General features: G+C 39.6%; 1 protein-coding gene across 2 annotated transcripts in view; it reads left to right on the plus strand.

The window, feature by feature from the left end:
• Positions 1 to 18,220, plus strand: part of nrg3b (neuregulin 3b) — a 205,631-nt gene that overhangs the window by 102,037 nt on the left and 85,374 nt on the right. For both annotated transcript variants that reach the window (XM_072667885.1, XM_072667886.1), the window contains exon 2: positions 17,434 to 17,566. In XM_072667885.1, coding sequence (XP_072523986.1) covers positions 17,434 to 17,566 — 133 coding nt within the window. The remainder of the gene's footprint in view (positions 1 to 17,433; positions 17,567 to 18,220) is intronic.

Consider the following 18,220-nt stretch of genomic DNA (forward strand, 5'->3'; position numbering starts at 1 on the left):
CATTTAGAATGAACTCAGTGGCTGGAAAAATACAGGCATATGCTTTGACATCCTTGTCATTTTTTTAGTGTTTGACTTTATTTGCACTCATGTGGTGCTTTTGCCCTAAATCCGGGCTTAGTGTTAGACCACAATGACTGAATGCATTTTGACTTAGGTTAGATAATGACTGTTTGTAAAATAAACTTTAAATGTAATCTGGTATATACGGATTTGCTTTTTGGCCCAGATCTAATCTGAGTGTGTTATTTTGAAGTATTGGCTAATATTGAGTCTGATTCAAGCTTTGTGTTTTATTAGTAAACACAGTGTTTTCGGTAAAATAAGAGAGGCTGCCTATAATCACTACACCTTCTTTTGTATGTTCATACTGTGACATTTTGGACTGATGTGTCTCCTTCAAGAAGTACTTTTTGTTTAATTGCCCTTTTTTGTGTGTGTTTTTTGTGACTTGTTTGACAATCATCTATTAATATTGCTTTATTATCTGATTAACGTAACTGCTACACAGTCATTTTTGCTTTTTTATTTAAAATAATTTGGGTTTTAGATTAATAACTGAATCATTAACTTTGGGTTTTGGGGGTTAAAAGCTGCTTTCTAATTCTGCAGTGAAATCACTTCATTTTAGATATGTCAGAGAGGTTTACTTATTGAAACTCTTGTAGGTATATAGAGATTTAAGCTAATAGCTGTGTGAATACGTTTGGATTTGGCATTGAGACTAGCTGCTACGATTGAAGGGGGGGTTAACACAGACCATTATCATAGTTTATCTTTAACTAGCTGTGACTTGCAAATTTAAAACACACAGTTTTGGTGGAACAAAACACCAAGTGCTCATGTTTTACATTCATTCTTACACAAAAGACTTAAAACACCAGGGTTGCACATATTACAGTTTAATTCTACACTGTAAAACAGTTATATCATTATTTTTTCCAGATCATTATGATTAAAACCACTATACTACAAAAGTATTGGGACACCTGCTCATTTATTCACTGCTCCACAGCTTAAAACTGGGAGGCTTTATACCCCTCTAGCCCAGGCCTGGCATGGTGCTAAAAGGCAATAGACAAGCTCTGTGTGTGTATGTGTGCATACACATCTGTGTCAGCAATGGGTGCAACTTAAGGTAGCTAAATACATTCACTAGAAGGGGTGTGACGTAGTATATATTGTCGCTGTCAGAACAAAACCTTGTATCTTCAAAACTACGACTTTACAGGAGACACAAAACACAGTATTAACTTTCAATGGGAGTCAAAGGAAAAAGATTTTATAGTAAGTGATTTCGGAGCGGTTCTATTGGTCCATTTATTATGACATTCTGATGAAATGTAAAGGACCACTGTTGTTTTCGGATGTGGAAAATAAAAACAAGTATACAAGGCTTTGTTCCATTTAAATCTTGTTCTTTGAGCTAATCTTAAAACTAAATTATACTCTCAGCAAGGCCAGACAAGGGCTCTTTCCCAGGCATTAAGACAGCATTTGAATGCTTGTTTAGTTCACTTATCTGATGCGCTATTATTCCCAGTGTCATAACACAGATCAGAAAGGTGGGGTTTGTTAATGGATGACATGTATGTCATGTTTTGAATCTAACATTTAATAACATCACATTAAAATGCACATTTCATTAAAATCCATTACACAATCTGGACAGCAGCCTTGACCATTTGAGCCATTTTCAATTATTTATTATTATAGGTGATTGAAGGTCTGGAAGGACACAGCTTTTTTTTTCAAAAGGCCACATCAGACAGCCTTTGGTAACATAACGTCCAAGAAAAGCAAGCTTGCCATGACCGATAATGTATCTTTTTATTATTTTTTATTAGGTTTTATTAGTGATGGCCTATAATAAACCACCATCTTAATTATGGGCACAATAAGGATATGAAATATCCTGTGTGCTTTTATACATGTGGTGTGTGTGTGTGTGTGTGTGTGTGTGTGTGTGTGTGTGTGTGTGTGTGTTTGTGTGTGTGTGTTTGTGTGTGAGAATGTTAGAATGAGTACTTTAGTATAGAAGTTCTTGTAGAGCTGTTTAGTGTTTGGAAAGTGTGGGAGGCAGTTTAAGCAGATCAAATGATGAGAAACTGGTCAAATCTGCAGTCCATCAGGAGGCTGGGAAGGCTACAGGGTTCATGGTTGGTTGGCTGTAGCAGAGAGACCTCATAAAAAGAGAATAGCGTGTAATCCAAAATTCTACTGGAGCACATTTTACTAGCTTTATTTGTGCTGCAGGAAATCAGTACCTTGCAAGCATATCAATACACAGTGAGGATAATGTGCTATGAAACATCAATTAATGTCTTTATTGGGCACATTTACAGGCTTTTATTGTGCACGTTTCTCTGATATTAGCGCAGCACATCTCTTCAGAAAACACTGTGCATTATTAAAAAAAAAAACCTTATAGCACATTTTAGTGACCTAAGTATCTTCCTTTCATTTTTTCTTCAAAAGCAAGACAGAATCATTAACTATACATTTGCATTCAGCGTATCCATATTTGATACATTAAGAGCCATTTACAGCTATTGTCACGTGCTCTGCAGATAATGAATGTAATGGCTTTTAGAGACTGCAGCGTGTTGTCAGGGACTCAGATATCCAGCCTGACAAGCTTTTAAAGCTTGTTCTTTGAGCTAATCTTTAAAACAAAATTGTACTCTCAGCCAGGCCAGACAAGGGCTCTTTCCCAGGCATTAAGACAGCATTCAAATGGTCATTTAGTTCACTTATCTGATGCGCTATTATACCCAGTGTCATAACACAGATCAGAAAGGTGGGTTTTGTTAATGGATGACATGTATGTAATGTTTTTTTCTTTTTTTAATCTATATAGATTCCAGTTATGTTTAGTTTTCTCAGAATCGACTCAAGGAAAGAGTCCAGGTATCACAATTAAATAAACGTATATGGTCCATAGGCTTTATTGTCCTGTGTTTTTCCAATTCTAGGCCACCTTATAACATTTCTGTGCATTCCTGTAGCAAAACAGCTATGATTTACTGTTACATGAGAAGTTGGACCTGTTTAGTTAAATAGTTAAGAATGGTAAAAAAATAAATAAATAAATAAAATAAAAAATAAAATAAAATAAATATATATATATATCAAATCAAATCAAATCAAATCAAATTTTATTTGTCACATACATAGTCATACACAGTATAACTTGCAGTGAAATGCTTTTTTGACAGTCTGCTCACATCAAGCTATACAATAAAAATCTACATTTAAACTTAACTAAACCTTAACTTAATGAAGTAAAGTGCAAAAGTGCAAAAGAAAAATAAAATAAAAATGAAGAAAATAAAAATAGAATAAGTTACATTTAAGTTAAAGAATAGAATATAAAAATGAAAATATAGAAATATAAGCAAAAAAAAAAGTACAGAATACAAATATACAAATATATATACAGAGATGAAATAGTGTGTGTCTGTGTGTGTGTGTGTGTGTGTGTGTATATATACATACATATACATATGTACATATTTATCTGTATGTGAGTGTATGTGTGAGTTAAAAGAAATATTTCCATTGTTGTCCGTAGTGTGTTTTCCGTGAGCCATGGTTGTGTATTGTAGTGAGTGAGGGTCCAGTTTGTGTATGTAGATACTTTGATTTAGTGTCCTAAGTCCCTGTCCCCATTCAAGGCACGGATGGCTTGTGGAAAGAAGCTCCTCCTCATTCTCTCTGTGTTAGCCTTCAGGGTTCTTAAGCGTTTCCCCGAGGGCAACAGAGAGAACAGTCCATTGTTGGGATGACTGGGGTCCTTCACAATCTTCTTGGCCTTGGTCCAACACCGCTTCTTGTAGATGGACTGCAGGTCAGGAAACTCCATCCTAGTGATTCGCTCTGCTGAACGTCTCACTCGTCGTAGCGCTTGCCTGTCCTGCTTGGTGCTGTTCCCAAACCAGACTGTGATGTTCCCCATGAGGATGCTCTCGATGGTGCAGGAGTAGAAGGATCGTAGTACCTTGGAGGGCAGTCTGAAGTCCCTCAGTCGTCTCAGGTGGTATAGGCGCTGACGAGCCTTCTTCGTTATGGTGTTGATGTGGCAACTCCATGACAGGTCCTGAGAGATGGTCACTCCAAGGTATTTGAAGCTTCCTACCCTATCCACCGCCGTTCCACTGATGTGGACAGGTTGGTAGCTCCTCTGCTGTTTCCTGCTAAAGTCCACAATCAGCTCCTTCATTTTGCTTGCATTTAGCTGGAGATTATTATCCTGGCACCAGTTCTCCAGGGTTCTAATCTCTTCCAGGTAGGCCTTCTCGTTGTTTCCTGAGATCAGGCCCACCACAACTGTGTCGTCAGCAAACTTAATGATGTTGGTGGAGCTGGAAGTGGCTTTGCAGTCTGAGGTGTACAGCGAGTACAGCAGAGGGCTAAGGACACAGCCCTGAGGGGCTCCGGTACTGAGGGTGAGGGTGGGTGAGACATGCTTGCCTACCCGAACAGCTTGTGGTCTGTTAGTCAGGAATATATATATATATATATATATATATATATATATATATATATATATATATGGAAATAAAACTTAAACTTAAATAAGTTACTACTAATAAAACTAGTAAAGTAAAGAAAAGTTCACATTTTCAAGTGCAATGCTATGAAAAAGCATTTGTCCCCTGTCTGAATTTGTGTGTGTGTGTGTGTGTGTGTGTGTGTGTGTGTGTGTGTGTGTGTGCATTTGCACATCTGTGTCAGCAATGGGTGCAACTTAAAGTAGCTGAATGCATTTGTGCAAGTGGTGTCCAAAAATATTTGGACGTTTAGTATATGCTAAAAAAGTGTCTTGCCATTTTTGTTAAAGATTAAAAAATGTTAAAGAATCTTCTCTAGTTACTGCAAGATAGCTTTGTGGATCTCTGCTTGTGTCATCTCAGTTACACTGCATGACCAAACGTTGCCAGACATCCTGTCTAATTAGTGAATTCAGCTACTTTAAGGTACACTCATTCCTGAAACAGTTGCACACACACACACACACACACACACACAAAGTATTAAAAACAAGAGCAGTTTTCTTTTGTCTTTGTCTTTGTGATCCAGAACGAATCATACCATAAACTAATCACCTAATGCTGCTGTGATTAAAACCAATCAAATCCACACAGCAATGTCCTAGGATATAGTTTAAAGCCTTCTGAGAACAATAGGGGGTATTACCACAGAAAAAGATCTTGAACAAAACATTCGACATTTCATGTAGTTCTCTTTTAATACATTCCTGGAAGGCTATTTCTGGCTTAGACCACTTCAGTTTAAACATTAAGGAAATCCTTCACAAGATTATACTGTTCTGGCAAACCTACATAAAAAATAGGCATAATTGTATGAGATCATGTAGACCTGTGAAAAGAATGTCATTATAATGTATTACAGCTTACAACGTAATGCATCGCAATTTACATAGTTTGAGGTCGTTTCGAGTTATGGCTGTGAGGTCATGTAGGAATATTATTGCTCTTTTTTTAAGATCTGTTAATGCTCACCAGACATTAAGGCCTAATTAAGGACATTTGCTGGTGGCAAGCCACTAAGATCCTTTCTGTGCTTACTTGATCGAGATCTTTTGTTTTGATTACATGCCAGTGGGGTGGCGTATAACAGCTGAAATCTTTCTTAAGTCCTCTGGAGTGCTAGCCTTTGTCTTAACTGTCACTTCAAGTTAGTCAGGCTCACTTTGCCCATGCAGAGCTGTCATCTTCTCCAGAGGAGCCGGTTCAGAGTGCTGAGAGGATTCAATTTACCTTCCCTTGCAATGCCCCTTCCTTTCTATCTCATCCTCCCTGATTCTGTTCGGCTCGGTAATGGCTCCGGTGGCTGGCATTTGTCTGAAGTTTCCTCGGTCTCAGACTTGCTGTTGGATTTAATGAGTTCTTTCATTTCCAGGGGAGGGCATCTAGACACTTTCAAATATTCTTAACAGGGTAACCAATTCCCTTCCCTCGGCACTGGGTGCTTAGTTACAGAGATGTTTCCGGGTCGTAATGCATTACATTATGCCCCTTTAAAGCAGGTTTACTCAGTGAAATCCTATAACTTTACATTTGCCGGGCCTCTGTTGCCTTCTGTAATTCTTCAGATTTTCTAAAAATGATAAGATATAAACGGCCCTCTGGGTGTTCTGGATTAGCTTAGCACCAGGTTTAGCCATGTTAGCGAAGGAAGAGAAGAGAAAGGCATTCTGTTCCTTTCTCTCATCATTCTCCTCTGTAAGAGCACTTTAAACCTCTCCCAAGGCCAAGCCAAGAGGCCCATCTTGATGAACTTGATGCTAGCAGAGCTCTAAAAATCGCTGTTTACTTCAAAACTCCAATTATCTGATAAATGTCTGTGCCTGCACAGCAGCTCTTTTATGTGGTCTGAAGTGATGCTGTTTCAGCTGTGTCATGCATGCTGTCATTTGAACCACCGGGAGCTCATATAAATAATCATTCAAACGAGTGAAATAAAAAAAGCAAAACAGGCAAAAAAAAGCCTAAACTTTTGTCTTGTTTAGCACAATGAAAATGTACGTCATTCTGCTGTGAAAGTGCACAAACTATACCTTTCTTAGTCCTGAATAGTTCTTCACTAGGGCTGCACAATATATAATTTCTACATCATCATTGGGATGTTTACATGATCACTATTCACATCGCAGGATGTGCAATGCCATGTAAGGCAAATGAAATCTTTTTCAAAAAGAATTTGTAATTAATATAATATATAAATAACTTCAGTTAGACGTTTCCTATAATGATCTACCAGACTCTTGACATCAACTGGGAGAAAGTTTATCCCACTCCTCCATGCAGAATTCTTTCAGCTGTGTGACATTTCAGCTTTACGTTTTAGACAGATGGTCTCACATTTTCCTCAAGAGCCCTCTAACACAATAAAGCATTCCTAGTGGATTCTATGTTGGAGAGCTCTCCAAGCCCAACTGCAAAACAGCAGCCCCAAACCATAACATTCCCACCTCCATGCTGTACAGGTAAAATGGGTTCTCAAATGCTGTCTGTGGTTTACGCCAAACATGTCCCCGTAATAATTCAACTTTAGATTCAATTGTCCAAAGCACATTGTTACAAATGTCCTGGTCTTTAGTCTTGCTATGATGTTTTTTTGTTTTTTTTTTGACAGCAAGGATTTCCTCCTTGCATGCCTCCCATGGAAATTGCATTACGCAGATTAGCATCTGCATCTGCAGCCCTGTTTCTGATGGCCTCAGAAAGCTCTTTGGATCTCACCATGGTAATAACACTCACTTCACCAGTCAAGAGCAAACCAAACAAAATATCTGAGGTTTGAACAATATAGCATCAAATCTAAACTGAGATTTTTTTTCAGAGAACCGAGAACCACTGTCCTAAAGAACCTTTCAGTGGCTGTGTTTTGATGAGAGAACATGCCTTAGCAGCTCCACATAAATGAATGTGTCTTGTTTTCAGTGATGGAAAGCCAGAAGTGCTCTCTTCAACTTATTTGCTCCCATGTGTGCAGGTCTGTAGAGGTTTCTCTGAGGGAGATGGGAGCATGTGGTGTGTTCTGAGTGCAGGCATGTCTCTGGAGAGTGCCCCCGGGGGCCTGTCAGTCTGATGGGTGAAGGACAAGGCAGACTGTTACTGTGTGACAGATGTTTGTGTCTACAGCTATCCCAAGCTGTCAGTGCGGTGGAGCCCTCGCAGCCCACCGCCCTGCTGACAGGAAGCACACTCACTTTTAAGCACCTGTTCCCTCACTAACCTCCATTTGTTTCTGACAGAGGCCACTGCATAGAGTGTTGGGAGGGGTTTGGAGGAAGGTGTCGTTAAAGGTCTTCCTGTGTATGACCTCTCAAGTCTGATGCAGCTGCCTTCATGTCAGAGAATTACCCGGAAGGGAAAACAGAAGGGTCAGAAAGTGTGTGATACAATCATGGGGCCAGATGTTGAATCAGAAGAGGTTATACACTACTCTTCAAATCTCAGATTCATTTGTCATATTAAATACATTTGGTGTTTATATATACTATATATCCAATGAATGCATTCCGATTCAATAAGGTGCACCCATTGCTGACACAGATGCACACACACACTTAGATAGTCCTGTCCCTCTAGACAAGAATTGCTAGTAGAATAGGACCCTCTGGAGATTACCATGAACATATTTGGCACAATGCCTGATGCCTGGGATGGGCTATATGGGTGTAAAGCCCCTCAGCATTGAGCTGTGGAGCAGTGCACCATGCAACATCCTGACATCAGTAATGCTCTTGTCATTGAATGTAATCAAATCCTCCAACAAGGCCCCAAAATCTAGAAGAAGACAGTTATTCCAACCAAAGCAGATTAACTGGAAGAAACAATGAATAAGCAGGTGTCCTAATACTTTTGTCTATTTAGTGTATTTCTATACATTTATGCAAAAAGTGTCTAATAGTACTAGTACTGTAATAGCTTCTTTAGTATAGGTGATATAGCGTAGCTTGAAGTCTATATGCATGTTATGAACATGTAGCTGCTAATTTTCAAACTAATCAACTAATCATTATTACTATAAGCAATGTATTACACAATTTTTTGGAGGCGACGACAGTTCATAAATCAAGTAGCCACTCCCATCTCAGCCATTTATGCTTTGGTTGGGGTGTAAAATGCTTAGATAGTTTTACAAGCCTATTTACAACCCTGTTTTTTTGCTTCAGAATGAAATACACTGATTTTACTTATATGGTGAGCTTGTGAATAGCCTGTGATAGGCTCTTCTCTGATTGGCTGTTTTACAGCATCCATATAGCATAGTATAGCATTGCTTTTGACACTGTAACAAGAGCATTGGAATAATCTTTTGTAATTACTTTTACCCAATAATACTTATGCCCTGCCCAGCAGTGTGTGGTTAGCTAACTGAAAAGATGGTAATGCTTGTTGGCTAGTGTTAGCTTTTAGCCTAATACGGATACCAGCTCGTTTTTTCCATCTTTCACTTCACCATGCTGCATTTGAGCTACCCTTCTGCAGAAACTGGCAAAAGAGACGTTGCAGTCAAGTCTTGGTTCCTATAGCAACGACTAGAATTCTAGAGTAGGTCTAGCATAAATTAGCATGATCGCACAGGTGGGTATTCTCCTCTTTTTTTTAAAAAGATTTTCTTTTGCCTGAGCTGAAGGTCTAATAGTTATGATTCCCCACTGAATTTCAAAGTTTTATAAAGTGATTGTAATCCTTTGAAAAGTGCCATGAAATAAGTGCTAAAATAGGCAGTAGGAATAGTAAAAGAATAGCCTTCATATTACTTGGTATTAGATGGAAATGGAGGCCACTGCTATGGCCTATTACTAACTGCTGTATTCCAGGACTATTGCATGATAAACTTTGCGTGTTAGTAGACTGGCTTTGTCTATCACATTACCAGTCAATCAGCCAGACCAAGATGCTCAACTTCACCACGCTGAGTGCTCAGTGCTGAATTGATGAGAGTGCATTTAGGTTGGGGATATGTGTGTTTGGGGGGGTCTGCGGGCATTGGTGTATGCTGGGTAAAGTAAAGGCAGTATTCTCTGCAGACTTTGGAGCTCTCCTCTTTGTGTGTGCAGTGTTTGATGTGCTCTGCTGTAAACAGTGTGAAAGAACTCTCCCCGGAGATCAGCCACAGCCTGAGCACACTAATGAGCAGGGTGATTATGGGGAAGGCATTCCATAAAATGTTACAAATGTAAATGTACATCCCTGCCTCTGTGGTGATTGAGTGTTTGCGTGCGGGTGTGCGCAAAAGGGGGCTCATAATGCACATGTCCTTATCGCATTTAAATGCATTTTGCTTTGATCCATTTTTTTCAGTCCACAGAGTATATGCCTCCAAAACAGGCCAAAGGGGAACCTAGGGAACCTTAAATTAGGGGCGTGTGAATGCTAAATTCTTAAATGTTGATGATTTCTATTGTTGAACTATTGAATTAAACATAATGGATTATATTAAATTATCACAGAACTTGCAGGCAAGAGAGTGGGCTCATTGTATCTTTATTCATTTTGCACCCAATCAATATTCGACGCAAATTCGCTTGTATTCTAATCTGCCTAATCTTTAAATTCGGGGGCAATCTGTCTTTTTCGCTCTTTACGCACTCTTTCCGCTACTTGCACAGAATAATAATGCTCTCTTTCAGCACTAGAAAGAGAGGGCGCATGTCCTTCTCCGTCCAGAATCTCAACACTGTGTCTATTTCAGGTGGAATAACCTGGGGGAATATGGTTTCAATTTTGAGTTGCTTGGAGGCTATTTTATAGCATTCATCAAGGGAGTTTGTATGAATTGAATGATGTAGATTGCCTTGAAGTAAGAAAAGTGGGAAAAAAAGTTTAGCGCTAATTTAAAAGAAACCAGGATGATTCCTGTGTTGCGAGAAAGTATTTAGGGAATAACTGCAGGGATGATTCTGCCAGTGAGTGGAGGCTGAGTAATTATCCCATCATTACCTGAGCCATTACTGAAGCTGGGTACTTTTTGGTTATTTTCTTTTGACGTGATTGGGCCATGAATTCATTAGCACATGTAATTTAAAACCATACATAGTCATACATAGTGTAATAATCCCCATTCATATTTCATTCATGGCTTAATAATTTGTTTTTGAGCTGTCAGTTTGAAGTGTTTAATTGTTTGCCTTTTAGGGTGGCAACATTAGCGAAAGGTTGAGAAAATCATCAAAATTCGGCAGACTCAATCAGATAGATGTTAGGTTTGGCCTCCACAGATTTTCAGTTTCTTTTTCGGTTCACTTCCTTCTGAATAATCTGTCAATAGGCAGGCAGACTGAGGTTACTGAACAGGAACTGAGAGTACTACGCTTCAGAGAAATCCTCACAACCCCTCAGCCTTCTTTGATTTGCTATTTTTCAATTGATTCGCCTTGTGTTCTCAAAACAATTAGCACAGCCATTCCAACAATTTCCTCTGGAAAAAACTCAAATATAAGGCCCTCTTAATAATATCTATCAATAGAAAGGCTTGCACATGTTCAATTTCCTAGAGGAAACATTCTTCATTATCGATTTACCCCTTCGTTTCAGAATTGCTCTATGTAATCATGTTGTGTTTGGTACAGGAACACTAACCTGCTTTTTGAGCTAATTGCTCTGACAATCCAGACATCTGCATAGAGCAAATCGAGGATGTGACATTCAGTGAGATTACACCCAGTGCTATCATGCCTTTGTACTTAATTCCAATCTGTAATATAATGGTTTTGAATAAAAACACACATTGCACTTTGCTCACTTTCACTGTATAATGGAATTCAGTTTTTTTTTTTTACTTTAATTGTAATCTGTGATGGATGGCAGAGTGAACATCTGTACATAGCTATACTGGAATAACCTACCTGACATCAGCATCATGGAACGCAGCATGTACCATATGGGCTAATTGTGGTTTTGTGATTTGTGTGAAGGCAATAAAAATGCACTGAATGTTTCACTAGAAGACACTCAACACCTAAGACAGCTGTGCTAACTGTCTTAAAAGCATACGCCTTACTTTGCAGAAATATATGCAATCAATTTAGAAAAGCAATAATAAAGTTATCAGTGATCCACCCTAAAAGGATGCTGATTGCTAATAGCTCCCTAGAATCCCTGAGCATCGATTGCAGTGTTCATTAATTCATCAAACCCCTCCCCTAGCCCCTTAAGAACACCCTGATTCATGCAATTACTATGGATGGTTCATAATTTTAATTTGGTGCTTAGTGACGGTTATTGCATGTTTCTGCACTCTGGGTCCACAGATGGGGACAATCTGACCCTTTTTATGAGCACCGTAATCAAAGCTGTGGCGGTGAAAGATCAGGCCTGTAAGTGGCCGTGGTCGCACAGTAAACACTGTTGATTGTTGATCGACTGGCTTGTCAGAGGTACCACACTGCTCTAGTTTGAAACAGCACTCTAGAGGGGGGAAAATGACAGTAATAATCTACAAGAGTTCCAATTTTCTGTTTTTACAATGAAACATTTGATTCAAAGGCCTCCTGATCAATACCTTCCAGATGATTTATATCATGTCATAACCCCCAGAAAGTTTATGGAGAGCTAAAAGACAAGATGAAACCTCCCTGATGCCCTCTAATGGCTTAGCTGATGAATTATGTATCTTTCTGGACCTGTTTTTGGTGCTGTGACTGCAGCTTATGATCTGTGTAGAATTTTTTAAAATACGGTAGCACTAAAAATCCTAATTAAAATATAATGGCCTATTCAACTATATATTGGTGTGATCTGAATTTGAAAAACATCTCAAACCTCTACAGTATTAGGCAGCTCAGTAAACTCTCGAGTCTTTGCAGAATATTGAGATCCAGTAATAAATATGTTGTGGCCAGTTCTTACATATAACACAAGTAAAGGCTAGTGTGCTTCATCTAAGACCGTGAAGTCAGCCACCTCTTTTCTGTCAGCCATCTTTTTGTGCTGATAACATAACAACACTGTACAACTCCAACATCCTCAAGGAACAGCGTTAACTACCAAGGTTGTTATAGAAGCTAACAGACTTGCTCCTTGGCTGGTATTGTACTGAGTAATGTGGGGAGACTGAGGCCAGCCCACCCAGAAGCCAATTATGGTCTTTTCGGTCTCTCAGTTACCGATTGTTGAGATTGCCTTGAATTGAACTTAAAATCTCCTGATGATAGACTCAACTCTTAGAACACAGTACCACTAGGGAGCCCCAGTTAAAAGAATGAGAAGTTGAATGAGCTCAAATAAATGTAAAATTGTAAGTTGGCTAGCCTTTTAATTGCTTTTACAGTGATCTACATAATGGGCACCACATTTTATGTTGAATTTGGGGGATGCAGGCTAGTACCTCTGAATCTGTGTCATCATTCTGTAGCCTGATGTCTGACATCCTATTTTCTTGTTCAGATGCTGTAGTTAAGTTATTTTGGTGGTGGCAGACTGGTGTTTGTACATAGTAATGTTGAAGTTGGTAGAAATATTGTTTACCTCTGATTGTAGCAATTAAACAGTCAGCTCTTGAAGGTTATGTGTTAAAAGAAGGAAAAATAGGCAAGCAGAAGTATCTGAGGCACTTTGACAAGAACCAAATTGTGATGGCTAGATGACTGGGTCAGAGCATCTCCAAAACATCAGGCAGATTTTATCAGGTGTTCCTGGTATGCAGTGGTCAGGACCTACCAAAAGTAAGAAAGACAACTCACAGGACTTAAAAGATCTGCTGCTAAAGTCTTGATGTCAAATACCACAGGACACTACGTGGTACATATTAAAATTGGTTTTAATGTTATGACTGATCGCTGTATATCCCACCTTTATATTTTTATCTGTGTTTTACTCTCACGTTGCACTTGTCTGTCCTTCTGCTTTTTGCATTGTGGCAGTAGTTACTCACGATGCTGTTCATACGAAAAAACAAAATCAAACCTTGCAGCAAATTGTGACCTTCCTGCTTTCATTTTCAAATTCATTTTCAAGCAACAGTTCTGTTTTAGGGGAGATTGAGAACAAACCATGAAATATATGACTTTGTTCTACTTGATCAACACTGAAAGTTGTTTGGTTGAATATAAAGTTGCTGATCCCTCTTCTCTTAAAAACAGGAGGGTTCCAGTACTTACTTTTATCCATTGTTCAGGTGCCTATGATCTATGTAATACTCTCTTTACACAGGAGTATCATTGTTGCCTATGCTTTACATTACATCTTCACAGTACAAAAACACCAATGCTGGTAGGATCTATGCAACCTTTTCACAATAGAAAAGCATAAATACTGGATTTGAAGTATGTAGTATTTTGATTTAACCTGAATTTTCAGTGTGGTGATGATTTCAGAGTTGCTCTAAATTTCTTAACACTGATAGTGTTCAAATATGACAGAAGCAGGTGTCACAGACTCCTCACATCTTTTCCCATTGGCCTCTGGCACCACATATTTGCATTCTGGGTGGGCCTTTCCTATTCTCAGTACCCATCGTTGTGTTGTCATACCCCATAGGCTACATCCCCATGGGTGTTCCTATGTATTCTGTATTTTAGTGCAACTGCTTGGCCTCAGTGTTGATGTCGTAAGAGCAAATGGCCATTTTCCCTTCAGGCTGCGTGCAAGAGTCTACTCATGAGTGCAAGTGTCTACTCGTGTGCTATTGCAGAGTTAAACCTTCACCTTTTGTAAAGTTGATGAGTGTTAATATGATAGTTAATAAAAACATATTGTATTAACTGGCAGGAGCTGATTGAGTTTATTAAATGTAATGTCCTAAGTCCTAAGTGGAAGCAACTACTCAACTACTATAATTTATAAAATTATATATAAGAAGAATTATATAAACACTGTTATAATCAACACCAGAGGATCTTCTTCTTACTGGGTGTTACTGGGAGTTTTTTATATCTCTAAGAGATATAACTGACTTATGGTGAGTGTTAAAACAACTCTCTTTAGAATTTATCTTTTAACAGTACCAGAGTAACTAGCTCAGCTAAAACAGAGGTCAATAACAGGTTCTAACACTGGCATAAGTGTTAAATAAAAAAACACTATAAACACTTTAAAAATGATAAACTTAATACTTTTTAATTAGTTAATTTAACACTGGCAAATTTTGCTGTGTGGCATCATGAATGGTGATCATCAGTGAAAAGTTTCCCTAATACAGTGGTGCCATTGCTGGCTTGGATATCTTTTGCACAGTACAGAAGTATAATTCTAGCAGTACAGCTTTGTACTATATTAGTACGCTTACGTGAGGTGGAAAAGCTTTTTTGTTACAGATAAATGGGAAATGCTATCAGAAGGAAATTGTGTAAGTGTGAATAGGATACAGTCGTAGGACTCATCCTATATGTTTTTGCATAGCCATAGTTTTGAAACATGATAGAAGGCAGCTTATCCCAGTTGACTATTGAAGAAATTGAAATATATCTTCATCTTATCAAAGAAAACAAGAAAACAGTGATATCACTGTTATTTGCTCTACAATCTTAGGCCCAGATTCACAAATCTTTTCAGAGTTGGAGCACTAATCCTGGATCTGTCCCGGTCAGTAAAATCATAGAAAATGAGAAAGGAGTCGGATCCAAGGTCAATACTCCTACTCTAAAAGGGAGGAAGCCTTAGAATGCAAAAACAAAAAACCAGAACAGCAACAAGAAGCTGCTCAACATTAAAGATTTATCTGTAATCACAGTTCATATTTCTTAGAAGGATTCCCTGAATGTGCAGTAGACGGTTGTATTCTTTTCTACAGTGCTAAATAAACGTAGCCTTATCTGTATCTTTTTTTGGCAGGTATTTCTCTTGAATTGAATTCAACAGCTGGATGAAAACCTGGCTGTTGCTGCTACTTGTGAACAACGTCACATTCTCCTAATACTCTTAATAGCCTAATTGCAAGTTATGCTCTCAATAACATTTTACATTATAGAGTAGCTCCATTGCTGATCATCTAGGCAGTTCCGTAAGCTCTTGAGCCCTTGCAGATTAAACTACTTTGTTTATCTAATTGAGATGTAGTAATAAAAATGAGAGTCGTGGCCAGCTCCCCATAATACGAAGTGACGGCTGGCGAGTCAGCCACCTCTTTTTTCTAGCAGCCATTTTTTCGTGCTGCTAACATAACATCATTGGACAACTCAACATCCCCAAAGGAGAGCACTAACTACCAAGGTTGTTCTAGCATCTAACAGACTCGCTCCTTGGCTAGTATTGTACTGGGTGATGTGGGGAGACAGAGAGCAATCCACCCAGAGGCCAAAGATGGTCTTTTCAGTTTGCCCTGATTTGATCTTAAAATCTCCTGATGTTGGAGTCAACTCTTGGATCACACACTATGTGTCCTGAAGTTTAATGCAGCTCAAAAAAGCTGTGTAAGTTGGCTTGACTTTTATTGTGTATTTTACAGTGATTTACATGGAGTGGACTTTGGGGGATGTGGGCTAATACCTCATTCTGTAGCTGGCATCATATCCATATTAGGAACTTCTAAGCTGGATTTCTCTGTGAATTAAAAGTCAAAATACTGTAGGGATTTGGCTAACAGTGCTGCACATTGACATTACATCATAAAACCCACCAAGCTAGTTCAGATGCAGCCATTTGGCACCATTAAATAACTTCATTGCAAGCTCATAGCTATGTTCTCCCTCACATTCTCATCATAGATCAGCACCGCCGCTGATCATGATCTGTGTGTCTTTTCTCTGTGTTTCACAACACAAGATTTGTCACCCTGTTCTCGTCTCAACACCCTTCTGATCCATTGCCGTCTTGCAGGGCCTACTCTAACTGACCTGAGATTCATCCATCAATACCCGAGAACAACAGATTGATTTGACCTTTCTCATGCTACTGCAGGCGCCTTGGCCTTATTTGGGCGCCGGCTTTTTCTCACCTTGCACTCGGTGGCAGGGAGATGGTTGGCACGGTCTGATAACAGGCACTTGTGTGAAACCCACTCGCTTGCTAGCTGTAAAAGCACAGAACTCCATGGTCCTGCTGATCGCTACGGCTGCAACATCTTTTGACAGATGTCTGGGGGATTATTATTGCTTGTCAAGTATGTGTGTGAGCATGTGTGTGTTCATGAATGCACCGTGTGCTTGTGTCCTCACGGCTGGGGTAGGCAGCTGCACAGCTGTGCAAACACACCCAGGCGTTGCTGTAGGCCCTGCCTGACTGTTGAGACTGCACTGCAGTAGATGCACATGACAGGCATGCTAGAGTCAGGCGAGCACAGCTGGATCGATGCATCGAGCCGCGGCTTCGTCGGAGGACAAACACCTCGTGCACATGCACAATAGCTTCTGTCTGCATGACTCACAGCTGCTATTAGCACATAGGAAAAAAGACATAATAGCTATTACAGGCAATTTCTGTGGTGCGCCCCATATTGATTCATCGGGATTCAAGCCGGAGGAATGGAGTTTAGTCTGCCATACATTGCACTAATTAAATGATAATAAGCAGCCAATACGCTGTGCCCTCATCGCGTTGACGCCGTATGCCAGTCGAGGTACTGTCACGTGGTGGCAGTGTGTATTTAGCTACTCACAGATTGCTTCTCATTAAGCGTGCTCCCTCCGGTCTATTGTCTGTGTTCCGCTGTATTATCAACCCTGGCACCCCATAATACGCGCTGAGAAATCTTGTCTGTTCAAGGGCTCATTTGTAATCACAGGACTTATTGTGAAATTCATTGTACTTGAACCTGTGATTCAATTAACATCATTAATGCCTTCTCATTGAGTAGAAATGAAATGTAATTTTCCCCCCGTGCGAATGGACCTTCTGGAAATAGCTGCTATTTTTTCTTCTTCTGTTGGATTAGCTTGATTCCTCTTGATTAATCTCTCTCTCTCTCTCTCTCTCTCTCTCTCTCTCTCTCTTTTTCTGTCTCCTTTCTCACATGAAGTTGCACCTACAACCCCGACGGTCCGTTCCGAGTTCTTCAAGCCTTGCCAAGACAGCCAAGAGCTCGCCTTTTGTCTGAACGAAGGAGAGTGCTTCATTATCGAGACAGTGGCAGGAGTGCACAGACACTGCAGGTAAGACTCTCTTCTCGTACTCTCTTTTTTTCTTTTTATAGGTCCTGCATGAGTGTGTGAGTGTGTGAATTTGTGTGTATGTGTCAGACACTGGCAGGGAAAACGTGTGAGAACATTCCACTAGCATTTTAAAAACACCCCCCCCCCCTTTCACTCTTTGCCCAAGTTGATGTCTCGTCCCTTGCTGTGCGTCACTGTTGATTTTAGTTATTTTTCACTAATCCATAGCCATAAGCAAAGAAAACAAAAAAGCTCTGCCTGACTAGCTGGGCTGGCAGCGCTGCATGGTGGTGGGGGCCTTACAAAAGCGCAGTGTCCTAATTGCCGACATGAGAGAAAGTGAAAGAGAGCGAGAGAGTGCGCCTGAGAGAGAGAGAGTGTTGGCCGACTTGTTAGCTGCTCCATGTTGATTGGTGTTTTCTTTTTCTTTTTTTTTCTTTTTTTTTGTCATCCTGCGCATGTGTTGGTTATTTGAAAAGCCAGAATTTCTGCTGGGGTACTCGAGGGTGTAATTAGGAGCAGATCTTTCCACACTGGAGGGACTGTAGGATATGACCGGAGGAGTCTGATGCAGCCAGCTCTTTCAGAGATGAGTGGCTTGGCTCTGAAAAGAATAAATGCAGGTTTCTTTGACTGCCCTGAAATGCTCTTGCG

The sequence above is a fragment of the Salminus brasiliensis genome, chromosome 22 (genome assembly GCF_030463535.1).
Source record: "Salminus brasiliensis chromosome 22, fSalBra1.hap2, whole genome shotgun sequence".
Classification (NCBI taxonomy): Eukaryota; Metazoa; Chordata; class Actinopteri; order Characiformes; family Bryconidae; genus Salminus; species Salminus brasiliensis.